The 15,478-nt window shown below is 54.5% G+C and overlaps 7 protein-coding genes across 7 annotated transcripts; 4 read left to right on the top strand and 3 right to left on the bottom strand.

Annotated features, from left to right (window-relative positions):
* Nucleotides 1–651: 651 nt before the first annotated feature.
* On the bottom strand, nucleotides 652–4,047 carry CLAFUR5_00954 (AMP deaminase; the record flags this gene model as incomplete). The annotated part of the gene is made up of 1 exon (XM_047900102.1): nucleotides 652–4,047. One exon carries the CDS (start codon nucleotides 4,045–4,047, stop codon nucleotides 652–654), a length of 3,396 nt encoding a protein of 1,131 aa, XP_047756200.1.
* A 994-nt stretch (nucleotides 4,048–5,041) lies between these two features.
* On the top strand, nucleotides 5,042–8,145 carry CLAFUR5_00953 (uncharacterized protein; the record flags this gene model as incomplete). Its single annotated transcript, XM_047900101.1, has 2 exons — nucleotides 5,042–5,402; nucleotides 5,450–8,145. The coding sequence occupies 2 exons, from the start codon at nucleotides 5,042–5,044 to the stop codon at nucleotides 8,143–8,145; spliced, it is 3,057 nt and encodes a 1,018-aa protein (XP_047756199.1).
* Nucleotides 8,146–8,954: 809 nt separating this feature from the next.
* On the bottom strand, nucleotides 8,955–9,421 carry CLAFUR5_00952 (ATP synthase subunit e, mitochondrial; the record flags this gene model as incomplete). The annotated part of the gene is made up of 3 exons (XM_047900100.1): nucleotides 8,955–9,022; nucleotides 9,134–9,314; nucleotides 9,395–9,421. The coding sequence occupies 3 exons, from the start codon at nucleotides 9,419–9,421 to the stop codon at nucleotides 8,955–8,957; spliced, it is 276 nt and encodes a 91-aa protein (XP_047756198.1).
* A 342-nt stretch (nucleotides 9,422–9,763) lies between these two features.
* CLAFUR5_00951 (Cytoplasmic dynein 1 intermediate chain 2) lies at nucleotides 9,764–11,847 on the top strand (the record flags this gene model as incomplete). The annotated part of the gene is made up of 2 exons (XM_047900099.1): nucleotides 9,764–9,892; nucleotides 9,949–11,847. The coding sequence occupies 2 exons, from the start codon at nucleotides 9,764–9,766 to the stop codon at nucleotides 11,845–11,847; spliced, it is 2,028 nt and encodes a 675-aa protein (XP_047756197.1).
* Nucleotides 11,848–12,178: 331 nt separating this feature from the next.
* CLAFUR5_00950 (Aldolase vrtJ) lies at nucleotides 12,179–13,486 on the top strand (the record flags this gene model as incomplete). The annotated part of the gene is made up of 2 exons (XM_047900098.1): nucleotides 12,179–12,428; nucleotides 12,474–13,486. The coding sequence occupies 2 exons, from the start codon at nucleotides 12,179–12,181 to the stop codon at nucleotides 13,484–13,486; spliced, it is 1,263 nt and encodes a 420-aa protein (XP_047756196.1).
* Nucleotides 13,487–14,041: 555 nt separating this feature from the next.
* On the bottom strand, nucleotides 14,042–14,728 carry CLAFUR5_00949 (Small COPII coat GTPase sar1; the record flags this gene model as incomplete). Its single annotated transcript, XM_047900097.1, has 3 exons — nucleotides 14,042–14,506; nucleotides 14,560–14,645; nucleotides 14,710–14,728. The coding sequence occupies 3 exons, from the start codon at nucleotides 14,726–14,728 to the stop codon at nucleotides 14,042–14,044; spliced, it is 570 nt and encodes a 189-aa protein (XP_047757348.1).
* Nucleotides 14,729–15,024: 296 nt separating this feature from the next.
* CLAFUR5_00948 (Dolichol phosphate-mannose biosynthesis regulatory protein) lies at nucleotides 15,025–15,414 on the top strand (the record flags this gene model as incomplete). The annotated part of the gene is made up of 3 exons (XM_047900096.1): nucleotides 15,025–15,042; nucleotides 15,092–15,172; nucleotides 15,223–15,414. 3 exons carry the CDS (start codon nucleotides 15,025–15,027, stop codon nucleotides 15,412–15,414), a joined length of 291 nt encoding a protein of 96 aa, XP_047757349.1.
* Nucleotides 15,415–15,478: the final 64 nt, after the last annotated feature.

Below are 15,478 nucleotides of genomic sequence, written 5' to 3'. Positions count from 1 at the left end.
GGAATGCAGCTCGAGACCCACGAGAGCAATCGTACGTTGATGGGAACGATGGCCAGGGGATGATATATGCCGAGGCTCGTCTGCCTTATCCAGCCCACGCCTCACACAGCATGCACAGCAATGAGCGGCGATGAGGTGTAGAGGCTGTAGTCGTAGCAAGGGAAGTGGACGCAGTCGCAGTCGTCAAGTGATTGCGGTGTACGACAGGGTACATGTAGGTCGTCAGCTGGCCAAGCGCGGGATGGTGGGGTTGAATCAGTGCGCTTGCTGACGTCGGTCTCGTTGAAGGATGATGGCTGGGGACCCGTGATCTGCGATATCGATATCAGGTGCACAGTGCCTTGTTCCCAGGAAGCACAAAGAGGGGAGCGACGACGTGCACAAGAATCGAAACGAGCCTGGTCACTGGTGTTGTCATGTCATTCCAAGATAGGCACAGCCAATCCTTCATGCAAGGTTCACGAACTGGGGTATAGGTGGTATGAGGAAGGGTCCTCGCTTTCTACGATAACAGGTCGGCACGTGCAGGCGTGGTCACACATTGGAGCTATTCCAAGAGGTTTCTTCACACAGTGTTGTTATAAGGCAAGCCCGCCTGTACGCCTCGCTTTCTATCGCATGGTGTCAACGATACATCTATTCATAGTCTCGTCAGTCGTCAGTGTTTTCACTCTCAGCTGCCGTCTCTTCAATCGTGTTCCTCCTCTCCAAGCCCATCATCAGAGCGTCCTCGCCCTGTGATCTTGACAGCGTGCTAGTGCTCTTTTCCAACGCATTCTCAGAACTCTCCCCGTCTATATTTTGACTTAACGGACGGCTGACGATGGACGATTTTCTTCGCCGACTGACAACGCCCGGAAACATTCTTGGCTCCGAGCCGTGAATAAGAGTGCTTCCAAAGGCTGGCTGCAGGACCGCAGCTGGATTGGTGCCTTCTCCTGCTGCTTGCGGGAGAGGTGGAAATGTTCCTTGTGGGTCGTCCACTGCAGGTGAGTTAAATAGAAGGGTCGACGAACGTGAAGGCTGGCCATAGTCGCGGACGTTGGTACCTCGAGACTGGTAGCCCGAAGCCCCGTCTTGCTGGCCAAGGTCTAGCTGGGACATTGTCGTGGAAAGTCGGGCCGCCTGGGCATTGGGTCTGTAGGAATGTGGTGTAGCTGCGGCGTTGGGGTCCTGGTATCTTGCACCGCCCGGCTGGTTCGATCCATCTACACCATGCATGGGATTTGAAGCAGAAGGGTTGGTCTTCATACTCGCTGTAGGGCTTGCGGGTACTGCTGCAGCACTATTGGAGTGCCTACCCGGAGCCAGCGCTGTTGTACTGAGGCGCGACTGACTTGGCGCATTGGTGTAGCGGTCGATCATGGCAAGTTCCTGCAGCCAGGTCTCATGTCGAAAAGCTTCTCTGATATTGGGTACGTTGACCTTAGCCATGTCGTTGCCAGCGACACCAGCCAAATGATAGTTGTTACCAAGCCATCGCTGCTTCATGGCATGCTCGAAGCCGGACTGTATGACTGAATGTTTCGCCAGCTCGCACATGTCCACTGCCGATAGCTTGTAAATTTGCGCCGCGACCGCATACTCTTCTATGAGTGGTTCTTTGGTGAACGCGAACTGTAGCGGATCATCTGTCGATAAGCTGACATTGAGACCACGTCGGAAGTACTGCAGGAAAGGGTTTCGTTCGTATGCCAGGAAAAGAGCGTTGTTGCTCAGTGGGCTCATCGCAACACCGATCTGTTCCAAGTAGAAAACGTACTGCAGTAATGGAGTTTTACGCAGCAGCAAGCCGTGGCTAATACTATGACAGCACAGCGTAGCGGCAGCCAAGTGATCCGTGTCACCAGCCTCACCACAGTGTGGGCGAAGGACAAAAGTGCTGAAACCACGCTGTTTGCGCCAGACATTCAGTGATGCAATGTTGGCGAACAAGTAGTAGATCCAGTACGTGTATGGCGGATTTTGCTTCGTATTCCAGTCCTTTGGCAGTGGAAACTTGCGATAGATCCGGCGCTCGGTCTTGCTTTCGTCGTCGACAGAATCAAAGCCAATAACTCTCTGCAGAAAGATGTGCAGCTTAGGATGTTTGCTGGGATCTTGCGTGACCTCGAAAAGTGGTTGGAACAGATTCTTAATGACCTGATCAAAGCTCTCCATCTGGCCCGATCCTTTGTACACGTCGTACAGTCGCGGTACTTGGATCAGCCAGCGAACATTGGGCGAGTACAGCTTGTTGTCTACCACCCAAGCAGCGAGCTTGTCCCACTCGTCCATTGACCGCCCATAGATACTGATACGCCACTCTACCATCTGATACTTGCTACTCTCCAGATCGGATATGACTTCCTTGGTGAGCTCTGCAAGGTATCGGCCTTGCAGGTGGTTGTCTGTCTTGAGGAAGATTGTCCTCAGTCTGCTCTCACCGATAGGATTGTACTTCAGATTGAACTTGTCGAATCGATGGAAGGAGTCTGTATGGGCGTGCATATCCAGGGTGTCAATGCTGAGGTCGTATGCTGTGAGATTGATACTTTCGAACACCTCCTTAAGCGTGAGAAATTTTCCATCTCTAAACAATACGACCTCGTCGGGTGACTTCTTCATCTTACTTTTGATAAAGCGCAGTAAATGTTTCTGGTTCATGCAGGCAGAATGGTGAACGTGAGTATCGACTTTTCGCACGTTGTAGAAGTCACGATGCGGCACGGCCTTTGTGTCTGCAATCTCCTGATACTCGTTCAGAAGAACATACAAGTTGAATTTCCCTTCCAGGTACTGCAGGCGACGATAAGCGAACGATTTGCTCGGCCCATCGGAGCCTATGCTGAGTATGCTGTCGAGGTCCATGTAATACTCCCTGATATCCGGTACATGCAAGATGGGCTCCCCAAGCTCAACAGCGGCTGCAGACTCGTATACTTGGTATACTCCCTTGTCGTCCAGCCTGAAAGACATTTCCCCAGCTTCTGGCACCGGCAGGCAGTCGTCAAGATCAAAGTCCTCGCCAATTTCCTGGCCCATTTTACGTTGTTTTCGCCTGGGAGTAACTGGCGTTTTGACATCCTCGTCAATTGGCTCGCCATGCTTGTCCGTCCGCTGCTTGTTCTCGTGCCATACCGGCTCGGGCGGTGGAGGGTAGATATTCCATCCCGGATCATCCTTTGGGTTGTCATGAGGGCCCTGTAGGGACAGACGGATGTACTTGTGTCTCAGATCGAGGACTTTCTGGATGTTAGAATAGATGGCGCTAAGCTCCGTCGTAACACTGGAGTCGTTCGGCGCATCTTGACCAATGCCTGCTCCTGCACCATGCATGCCTTCCTGCTCCAGCATCGGCTTGGACTCATGCGGCAAGCCTGGGTGTAGCGCATGGGCTCGTGCAGCTTTGTCGGCCACGGCTGGATCCTCGTCTTTCACTGCAGCAGAATGAATGCCATTCGCACCCTCGAAGCGTCCAATACCCGGCGATTGAATAGTAGAACTGTTCGGGTCCTTCTGAGGGTCACTGAGGCCCACGGGAAGCGCAGAGGCAAAGCCTGGCTCTTTGAAGCTGTTCATACTGCGGGTGCTGCCGCTTCTTTGGAAGGGTTCTCCCATGTGCGAGCCAAACGTCTTGGAGCGAATGATGGGGCTGCCGGTAAGGGGCGTGGCAGTCTGCTCATCGTACATGGTGTTCTGCCTCTGCTGCTGCTGATAGAACTGCTTGGCTTCTACATGCGACATTTGCTTCTCCAGCTGGTAGTTGTATGTGGTGGTGCGTCGTTGCTTGTCTCTTGCGAGCATGCCCTGTGGCTCCGCCTCTTCAACAGCCGATTCACCTGACAGTGCGGCAACATCTCTGAGACCAAGGCTCTCGATCTCCTTGGACGCCCGCCTCGCGAGACCCGTCGACTCATGGGCGTGCTCTCGAGGATCGGCTTCGCTGCCGCCGTCTTCGCCGTCTGAAGAGATTGCAGCGTCGTCGAGGTCTTCGTCGTCTGTGTCCGGATCATGTACTATATGATGCGCCGAGAGGGAGGGAGGCATGGCGCTTCGCTGCATCATGGTGCCACAGCCCGAGCAGTCGGGAGTGGAGGGCAGCTTGTGTCAGAGTGCAATACAAAGAAGCAGTGCAATACTACAGTAGGTGCAAGAGGTGCTGTAGGGGTAGGTGTGTGCGAAAGATTGCGCGCCCAGGGAGACAAGACTCGCAGGTGGCAGAAACAAAGAGCAAATAAATGGTGATGGCGGAAGAGCGTTGCGGACGTGTCGAGCTGTCAGAGCATCTTCAGATGTCATCGTCGTCACCTGCTGTACAGGTGCGCCAAGCGTACATGTAAGCGGCCACTCTCCACCACAACCTGGAATCATTGTGCTCGCCGTTGCACAGGTTGCGTGCATAGCAAAGGCACGCGCAGGTCGTGTTGTTGTTGTCGTTGTCGATGCCTACACTGGCACTCCTGCTGCTTGCTGCGGCGCTGCGGGTGATGGCAAGAAGGCTATAGCCTATGTATAATGTCGGGTGGTACATGTAACCTTGAATGCTAGCTCTTCGGTCCGCGCTGTGCCGGTGTAGCGAAATGATAAGGTATACCTCACTTCTTCCCGTCGTGTCTACATGTACAGCGTTCCGGAAGTCTTCCATCATCCTCTCCTCTCGACAGATATTCGACCGCATTGTGCGCGTACATATGTACTTACCGCGTGAAGCCAATGAGGCATGTCGTACAAGACTCAGCACTAAGACTAGCCACGATGGTTCGTGCAGGGTGTCGACAGATGAGAGCAGGCGATGAAGCTGTCCTTGAACTCGCGTCACGAAGGGGCCGATGTGGTCAAGTACATGTAACCAGCGTTTACACTCACTCGCGCCTTCGTCTTCGTGATGGCGGGGCACAGTTCGCATCCACACCCAACACCAATTCTTCACGCTCTTCCAAGTCAACAGCACGCCGCAAACCCCCCACCAAGATGCACCTCAACCTGACCTAGACCACCTTCTCACAGTACCGCGCACACCAGTAGCCGCTTGCGGACTTCCAACAATACCGCCGTCGCCATGCCCACTCTCAAGCAGATCACCTGCTGCATACAGCTGGGCCCGAGCGACACCAAGCTGAAAGAATATGGCCACCGCTTCACGGACGGCGGGGTCGAGGCCTTCATCGCAGTGCCCGATACGAAGGTGCCCTTCAATGTACGCGTGAGGAGCAGTGGCTACATTGCGCCTGGGCTGGCCGCCTATGTGTTCATCGACGGCCAGTATCAGTGCAACCGCAATCGGCAAAACCTCCAGCTACCAGCACCGGGCATGGGCACGCGCGACTATGAAGTGGATTTCAGACTGCGACAGAAGGAGGAGAAAACAGCTGAAGGCAGCTTCGTGGCTCGAGAGTGGACGTTCGCGGAGCTGAAGACTGGTGAGTCGCGCAGGTTTGGAGCGACAGGCCGTGACTAACTCGCACAGGCAACGCCGACCAGGCGCCCGATACGAACCCTGCCTTTGCGAAGAACGTCGGCACTATCGAGGTGGTCATCCTCCGATGTAAGGGAGACGCTTTGCATGGCCCTGCAGAGACGGTAATTGATGGTGGCGACGAGACCGGATTCGCCGCAACATCTCGAGCGCCATCTGTAGCGCATTCGGCCCCTGCAGCGAAGGCGAGGGATTCTGCCAGGCCAGCACCAAAGGCGCCGGCAAAGGAGCCTTCAGTAGCAGCCGACGATGGACTTGGTGGTGGTATGTTTGGTCTCTTCGACGGCGCTGGCGACGATCCAGACTACAGGCGCCACATGCCTGGTCGCTATGATCATCGCTCCCCCTTGCCACGCTACCGTCAAGATCTTCGCAATGACAATCGCTACTCACCGCGGCCATTCACGGTTCACGGCGATTCTGGCGATCGCAATGCAGGAGATGTGCGAGCCCATGCGTACGATGTTCGACCAAGAACTGCCAACGACCATTACGCACTTCCTGTTACACCACACGCAGGGTATGACTTCCAACAGCGCCGTCGATTTGTCCCACATACAGTCCAACAGTCACCAACGCAGCGGCATGAAAATCGTCCTTTACACAATGCGTATACTCCTCGAGCTCCACCCTCGTCTCTTCTGCCACGCGTCAGTGCTCCCGAAGGCTTCAGCTTCGTACTGGAAACTTGCAAAGAAATGGACGGCCTTTACCGTCTGAGCTTCGGTGAGAGGGAGAAGTGTGCAGAGCTAGCCCAAGAGGCACACGCATGGGAAAATGATCCGGAGATGTATCTAAGCGCCATGAAGGCTCTTCGACACAAGCAGCAAGAACTGGGAAAGGCCGACGAACAGCTCACTGCAATGCGCCAGGCTATCTACGCACGCATGCGCAGAATGGACCCAAAAACCTGGCAGTACACGAGAGATTTCTTGGTTCTGGAAGCTCGACTCTTTGGTCCCAACGACCCGCACATGCAACAATGGCCTGACCCGAGACTACAGCAACATCTACAATCGCCTGAGCTTGGAACGACCCGAACGAGCGGTGCTATAGATGACCGTACAGGCCACAACCCTAGATCTAACGACGGCTGGGAGGAACAAGGACATGGCGAGACGAACGGCGGGCTACAACAGAAGCAGATGAGGAAGCAGTCAGGTGCCCACAGTGCCAGATCTTCTATCCAGAAGCCGGCGGGAGATGGATGGGGTGCTAGCTCCCAGAAAGGAGGTGGCAATTGGGCCACCGACGATGTCGACAATCAAGCCAATGACGGCGGAGCAGGTGATGCTTGGGGTGGCGCAGCCGGTGGAAATGACGACCAGAACAAAGATGACAGCAAGAGTGAGTCCAAAAAGGACGGAACCGGCGCCTGGGGAGCGAACGACAACGGACAGTCTAACAACGAGGGAGATAACGGCTGGGGCGCGAACAACGACAAGAACGATTCGAAGCAGGATGGAGGCGATTGGGGCGGTGGAGGAGATAACAACGACACCAGATCGAAGACGGCGGGCTGGCACAACAATGATGGTGCTGGGTCCCATAAAAGCCGAAGCCAGAACAATGATGCATGGGCCCAAAGTACCAAGGACAACAAAAGCCAGACGGCGAAAAGTAAGATTGATAGCTGGGCGAAAGGCAACCAGAAATCTCAATCAGCCGCCTGGGGCAATCAGAGTCAGGCCAAGACGCAACAAGGCGGTAACGGCGGTTGGAATCAAGTCGGTGCTGGTGAGGGACAAGCCCGATCCCACGCATCAAGCAGACGTCCAGCTCGAACCACCACATCCGTCGCTCTCGAGCCTGTAATCAAGCCATACTGGGCAGACTGGGATAAGCCACAACAGGGCACAAGTCGACCAAGGCCGCAACCGCGCGACCCGTACGAATATCCGCCACCAGCAACCGTCTTAGCACCATCGGGCAGAGCGAGAGACCTGAGTCATGGCGTGCAAGCAGGAAGAGGCGCCGACTATGCCCATAAGACTTTCCGGCCAGAGTATCTCGACACTATGGACAAGCCCTACGCCATTTTCACTTTCAAGTACAGGAGCCAGTCCACACTGGAGAAACTTTTGAGGCGTAAGATCGACACCAGTGACACTAAGCGGGCGGTCGACGAGGCAGAGAAGGAAAAGTTGATGCGATTGCCAAAGGATGAGCTCGTGCAGGAGATGCTCAAGATGAGACTCAAGCCGTCCAGTTCGGGTACCAAGCCAGCCTCAGCACCAACTGCACCATCAAACACTGGCTGGGGTGTAAAGGCGCCATCTCAGGCCAATTGGGGTGGTGACCAGCAGAGGGATGATGTCAAGCCAAGCGACTCTGTCAGTAACCACACATCGGTGAAGCGCGGCGATGGTGGCGGTGGCGTCTGGGCCGCTGCAAAGTCCAAAGCAAATGACGGTGGCTGGGATTCGGGGAAGAACGACAATGGCGGCGATGCTTGGAACCAACACGACAAGCAGAGTAGGAAGAACGAAGCTAAGAAGCAGAAAAGCAAAGTCAGTGCTTGGGATGCTGCTCCGGCCGCAGGTGAAAATGATCAGTGGGCGGCGAATGGTGCTGGCAAAGACAAGGCCAGCAGCAGGTCCGAGTCACACTTCGCTCCTGATGATCCAGGCTTGCAGACTGCTGGTGATGGGAAGCTATCACAAGGCTGGGCCGATGCTGGTTGGTGATCAGTACATAGCTCACTTCCAAACAACGTTGCCGGATCCACACTGCCGGCGGCGGCGCACTCATAAACGCACTAAGCGCATCACTAATTGCGTCCAAACCACCCTTTGAAGCTCCTGCTAACTCATGCACAATCGTTCTCCTCCCATTCTCTGGCGCGTGATCCTCCTTGACCTCAACCCTGCCCTCCGGTCCAAAAATCCTTGCAACTCTTCTCTTCCTTCCCCCAAGCCTTCCACGACACCGCGCCATTCGCAAAAAGCAATCATTCCCACCGCGAATGTGCCCGCGCTAGGTTTGCGACTCTCAGAAAGTAGTGGCAGGCTTTTCCCGGCTCGGAGCCTACACAATATAGTCAATTTGCTGTCCCAATGTCAGCCGGTATCATGAGCCCAAGTGGGAACAAGAAGATCCGGATTCCTGAGCGATGGTAAGCAAGTCGGAATCGAGCCCTACGCATAAGTTCACGTGATCTCATGCTCTGCGAGCTCTTCCCTGCTCGAGAGTTGTGCTCATCGATGCCTGTGTTGACGCACTTTCGTGTGGCAGTAGCACTTGTCTTGAGTTGCGCCCACGGACGCAGCAAATGTCGTGTTGTTGTACAGGGGATATATACAGAAGTTTTTGCTTGGCGAAGATGCGCTGGGTATCTCCAGAGCATTGGAGCTGCAAGCTTCTATCGTGTTAGCGAGACCAAAGCATGCCTCACTCGCTCTCTCGTATCCGTATCGATGCCGTGATGCTCTGCGCTGGCATCTCATCTCGCTTGTCCCGTATTGTCCCTGTGTGATCATTACTTCTCCTGGTGCGTTCAAGAGCTTTCAAGTTTCTTGAAGTACGCTTCGAGGTCGAACTTGGGGTCCTCTGGATTTGTTATCACTGTGAAAGCCATCGTCAGCATCTCCGCCGTATCCCAACAGGTATTCGTCCGGCCATGCGGTCTGCCAATGCCTCTTCCAGTGGTCCTGTTCTCTATGGACATGCACGTACCGCCATCACCGCTCTTCTTTGAGGAGTGCTTCTCCGCAAACTGCTTCTTCGCCTCGTTTATGAGGTTCTGCTTGCGATCCCATTCGTGCTGCGCTGCTGCGGCCTTGTCTCTCGAACTGATGGCTTGCTGGTGTGAGAAGCCGTAAAAGACGCCGAAGACCAGTGCGCCCCATCGGAGGACCTGTGTGCGATTCTGCTCAGTACGTAGCCCTTTCGATGCGATGTGCGCAGCTCAATGGCTCGGATCAGGGCGGTCCTTACATTCACTCCTGTCGACGAGGAAGCCATCGCGGGAGGTAGAGATCGAGGAAAGACCGGAAGTTGGTGCGAGAATACGCTCGACAGCCACGAGATGCTGCTGAATGGAGTGGAGGGTGCGCGAGAGAGGGTGATGTGGCGGGAAGGGCCTTGGGCGTTGCAGCAGTCAGTGGTTGGGTGTTGCTGCTCAAGAGGTGAGCTTGACTTTTCGGCGCGCCTCGGAGAAGGAGGACCGACCCTTGCTTGTAGTTCTAGTCTAGCCAGCCAGCCGAAGCGCGTACTCATCAGTGCAGCGCGTGTGTTTGCATACATCGACATTAACATCGACATCGACACCTCTCGGTGCAGCCGTGCACACTTGCCTACTGCAACATGTCGTCCATACAGCAACGCAAAGACGAGATCCTCGCCAAGAAGGCCAAGCTCGCAGAGCTCAAGCGACAGCGCGAGTTGCGCCAGAAGGACTTCACCACCAACAGGCAGAGTCTCGATGCCCCCGAGGTACGGGCTCGCCGGTGAAAGTGAAAGTACTCTACGGACTGCTGACTTACTCCAAGCTAGTCGCACCGTCCCCGAGGAGCTCCAGTGCCACGAAACGAGAAGACATCGAGTCCCTTATATCCTCCCTGGTCGATCGACCCTCATCCACAACCCCTGGCACACCGACCAACAAGAAGCGGAGTAGCAGAATTGATCAATCCTCCGACGATGCGAGCACACCGTCAGTGACATACCAGGACGCATCAACCGAGCCGCAGACGTTGTCATTCGCTAGCCTGACCACCGTCTACGAGATACACGTGGAGTCCAAGCCAGAGGTGATATCCTACAGCAAAGGCGTCCAGACGGAGCAGCATTGGCAGCCGGATCCGGATAGTGAAGACTCTGGTGAGGTAAACAGCGCAGATCGAAGCCCTTCTAGACGACGGAGAAAGTTGAGCCAGCGCGAACGAGAACTTGAGGAGGAACAGATCAGACAGAAGCTGCGACAGGAAATTGAAGAGGAGCTGAAAGCGCTCAAACTGGATGAGGCGGCGCAACCAGAGAGGGAGAGGTTTCCAGCACGGGCACTCGCACCAGAGGAATTGAGTGCTGTGATCAGTAGCAATGACCTTCTGGACTTTGTGGAAAGGAGCAGCAAAGTCATAGAGCGGGCATTAGATGAGGAGTACGATGTGTTGGCAGACTACGCCTTGCAGTCTCGCGAGGTAGAAGACGACGAGTACGTGGGCAGGAGAGGGCGAAGAGTCAAAGAGGTGGCGCAATTCGATCTGGATGATGTGATGGGTGGCAAGCGCATCATCAGCGACATCGACTTCAGTCCAAAATTCCCGGAACTCTTCTGCACCGCCTACACGAAATCAGCGCGATCTCCTCACACACCGCCAGGCCTGTTGAATGTATGGAACATGCACCTCAAGGGACGGCCGGAATACAGCTTGCATGCCACTTCAGACCTGCTGTCTTGCCAATTCCATCCTTACCATCCATCGCTCATACTCGGGGGTACCTACAGTGGTCAACTCTGCCTGTGGGACACTCGCGCACGTAATCAACGGACAGGCGAGCCTGTACAAAAGACACCCCTCACAGGTGGGCGGACAGGACACGCACATCCCATCTACAGCCTGTCGGTGGTTGGCACACAAAACGCATCCTCGGTAGTGTCGGTGTCTACCGATGGCGTAGTCTGCGCCTGGTCAACCGACATTCTCACTCAACCTCAAGAGTACCTCGAACTACATGCGCCGAACCCATCGGCATACAAGACTGACGATGTGGCACCAAGCTGCATCTCGTTTCCTGCTTCCGATCCGACATACTTCCTTGCTGGGACAGAACAAGGCAGTATCTTTCCAGTACATCGATACGATCGTGCGGGTGCCAAATCTGGCGTGGACGCAAGGACGAGTTACAAAGGCCATGAAGCACCCGTCACTGGCATAGACTTCCATCCGGCCCGCGGCAAGATTGATCTGGGCGATCTGTTCGTCAGCTGCGGGCTGGACTGGAGCGTCAAGGTATGGCGCGCGAGACCGCCCACGACCAATAGCGCTACAATCTCCGGAAATGCAGAGGTTATTCGACCGCTTGTTTCCATTGATCGTGATGACAGCGTGTACGATGTAAAGTGGTCCCCTACCAAGCCTGGCATCTTCGGCTGCGTAGATGGTGGTGGTCGGCTCGACATATACGACATGAACGCGAGTTCAGAAGTCCCGGTTGGGGGCGGAAGACCTAGCCATGTCGAGAAGGATGTTTACTCACTCAAGAGCCTCAACAAGCTCGCGTGGGAGAAGAGTCAGGGACGCCATGTAGCTGTTGGCGGGCTGGACGGCATTACCACAGTGTTCGAGGTCGGAAGCGAGCTCGGAGGCGTAGATACGAAGCAGGACTCGTGGGTCGGTGTCAAGAAGTGGGTTGGGAGACAGACCAAGACCAAGGTTGAAGTGTAAAGCGATTTGATTCGAGATACTCATTGCAAATTGCCCAATGCGAAGCAAGACCACGGGTCTTTGACTTCACGCAAATCTCTTGCTGCTTATGACCTGCAACATCCTGCTCATCACGGTAACACTGTGGTACTCATTACCCTATGTTCATCACGTTTACCCTATACTTACCCTATAACTTGGTGGTGATTACCCTATAAGATAGATCGAACCGATGATCACGCTGCGCCGGCGCTGCGGGATCACGCCCTATCGATATCGTCTACCTCGCCGAAGCTCGCATTTCAACACTACCTCAGGCAGCTGCCATGCCACGGGATGCATCGTGTACCAAATGCTTTCCAGATCTGCTCTCCTGCAGAGGATAAGTAGAAGCAGCTTTTCCTGTCCACTTCCATACCTCCCAAGCCCACCTCTCTCCCCTTACCACCACACCCAAAGCTCCATCCACACCACATCCAGCACCATGGCCTCCGGCATCTCAGCCCAGCGCATCGAAGCAGAAGCACAGCACCTCGCCAATGGCACCTCCACTTCTATCAATGCCTGGGCCTCTCCCTCGCCCTCGGCTTTTGATTTCCGCAGCGACACAATCACCACCCCGAACGCACGCATGCTCGCCGCTATAGCTGCTACAACACTCGCCGACGATGTCTTCCAAGAGGACCCCACGACCAACAACCTCGAAACTTTCATGGCAAAGCTCACGGGCAAAGAGGCAGGCCTCTTCGTCATGTCCGGCACCATGGGGAACCAAATCGCGATCAGAACTCATCTCCAGGGCCCGCCACATAGTGTCGTGGCAGACCATAGGGCACATATCATTGAGTGGGAGGCTGGAGGTGTTGCATCGCTCAGTGGAGCACTGATAAAAGGTGCGGTCCCTAGTGCAGGAAGGAGCTATGTTACCTTGGAGGACGTCAAGAAAGTTACGGATCTGAGGGATGATGTGCATGGATGTCCGACGAAGTTGATATCTTTGGAGAATACCTTGGGAGGGACGATCATGCCTTTGGAGGAGACTAGAAGGATCAGTGAGTGGGCACGGGAGAACGGTATTGTGATGCATTTGGATGGTGCGAGGCTATGGGAAGCTGTTGCTGCCCAAGCCGGAACTTTGAAGGAGTTTTGTGACTGTTTCGATTCGGTGTCGCTGTGCTTTAGTAAAGGATTAGGAGCACCGATCGGATCCGTGATCGTGGGAACGAAGGCTTTTGTGAAGAGGTCAAGATGGGTGAGGAAGGCGATCGGTGGTGGGACGAGGCAGCTGGGTGTTCTCACTGCTGCAGCAAGGGTCGCTGTGGAAGATACGTTTCTAGGCGGGAAGTTGAATGAATGTCACGAGCGGGCACGGCAGATCGAGAAGATTTGGTCAAAGTACGGCGGCAAGACAACAAATCCCGTGGAGACCAACATGGTATGGTTTGACATTGAAGCTGCTAATATCACGGCGAAAGACTTCATCGAGGCAGGGCAGAGAGTTGGACTGCGGCTGTTGGGAGGTAGACTGGTTGTACACTATCAAATCGGGGACGAGGCACTGGAGAGAGTGGACATGCTTGCCCAGGCGGTGTTGAAGGGCAAACAGCTTAATGGCAGCGTTGTGCACGATGTTGAGAGGATGCAAATTACGACTGAATAGATGTTGACCTGCGCACAGGCGCTTCGATAGATTTCTGTAAGCGCAACTTCTTCGCATGGCAGCAGAGCACTCCGCAAGATAGCAGTAATCCTGGCGCTTCAACTCCTGCTATGGCTGCTAGGTATTACCGGAGTATGAACAATAAAGCCCGTGTTGTCTCGTGGTGCCTCCGGGTGAGATGAGAGTCAAAGCAGGATTCGACCGGACGTAGGTTCACGTGTTGATAGAACGCTGTCTTTATGTAGAGGAACACTTCTTCAGAGTGAGAGCTTCTACGAATCTAAGGCAACGACAGAGACGCGGAAAGTCTCTTGAGAACAGCCTTGATCACCGAAAGGATAGACTGAGCTGCGCATCAGGCATACCGACAGATGGTGCTTAGAGAAACATCCTGGAGTATGTTCATGATTTGCGTGATGGCGATTGTACCACGCTCAGCATATCATTGTAGTAACGCCTAGCCCCATGAATACCACCACTACCTTTATTCGCGAGTGCATTGGTTCTTGATATCTCTTGTGAAGCTTCGCGACCGGTCCTTGCTCTTCCGCTCATCTAAACGTACTGCGATAGCCAGCGAATACCATCTCCGTAACCTTGCCTCATCACAACCGAGCACATGAAGATCTCAATAGGCCTTATGCCGTCGAGTGGGACCTTGCCTTTGCCCGTGGTCTGATATAGCCCAAGCTCGTGCCTGAGCTGATCCTCGGACACCGCGTTAGGGTGGTCAATCTTGTTTCCGAGGATCAAGAACGGTGTTTTGGCCAGATCTTCCATGCTGAGTAGTGCATCGAGCTCAGCCTTGCTCTCTGCGAAGCGTTCGGGGTCTTTGGCATCTACCAAAAAGACAATGCCAGAGACCTCGGGGAAGTAGTCCTTCCACAATCGTCGTGCTTGCTGGTGGCCGCCGAGATCGAAGGTGGTGAAGCGACAGCTGCCGATGCTGAGCTCTTCTGAGGTTGGGTGCAGAGTGGGTTGAAGGATCGCTACGCGGTCATTCTTGAGCATGTGAAGGAGCTGTAAAAGGGATTAGCGGGTGTGGGAGAAGGTGGAGACTGTCTTCGGCTCACAGTCGTCTTTCCAGCATTGTCGAGACCGAGGAACAGTAGCTTGGCATGCTTGTTGGCCAGGCCAAGATTGGCCAGCAGGTCCCAAACTGCAGCATGTCAGCTGTACTGTTCACATGCCATGTCCGAAGTTGATGCGCATCCGAAACGTACACCAGTCGACGATCCACATGGCTGATCCGGACGTGCGCAAGATTGATGATGGAAGGTGGTGTGGTGGTGTCTAGTCGGTGTAGTGCGAGTGTGAAGTGAAGTGAGGTGGTGGTGGTGGTGGTGGTGACAGGTGTTGTCGAGGTTACATGTACTGAATGGAAGTTGATCAGCGTTGTTAGACCCTGTACTTCTAAGGCATCTTTCAGGCACCAGTTCTGCCACCTCCGAAAGCCGTCTTCGATTCAATGCTACACATACTGTACGTAATCCTTGTGACAACACTACGCACGCTCCCTTGAACAAAACACGACAACAATGGCTGCCAACACTCTCGTAGGTATACTATGCCAAATTCGTCGCGTATCACGCTAACTCTTGCCAGCTCGATCGCGTCGTTGGCCTCGCAATGCTCATCCTCGCGTCTGCCGTCTTCCTCTACTACACCACTTGGACTCTGTTGATGGTACATGGCTGCATGCATAAGTCTTCACTCGGTTTGCTGACCGTCATTAGCCATTCGTTGACAGCGGCCATCCGATCCAAACACTGTTCCCACCCCGAGTGTGGGCGATCCGCATCCCAGTAATCCTCCTCCTATTAGGCGGCGCAGTAGTCGGCAGTTTCCTTAGTGTTGTTATGATAAGGAGCAATCGCAAGAAGGCGTTGAAGGCAAAGCAAAAGGCTCAAGCACAGAAGGCGCAATGAGAGGGATCAGCGGGTTCATGGCTGGACAGCGATGGAGTCAGGGGTTGCATTGAAGCTTTGCACA

Source organism: Fulvia fulva, chromosome 1, assembly GCF_020509005.1.
Source record: "Fulvia fulva chromosome 1, complete sequence".
Lineage (NCBI taxonomy): Eukaryota > Fungi > Ascomycota > Dothideomycetes > Mycosphaerellales > Mycosphaerellaceae > Fulvia > Fulvia fulva.
Note: the sequence above shows the minus strand (reverse complement) of the source record. Positions and strands in the feature narration are given on the sequence as shown.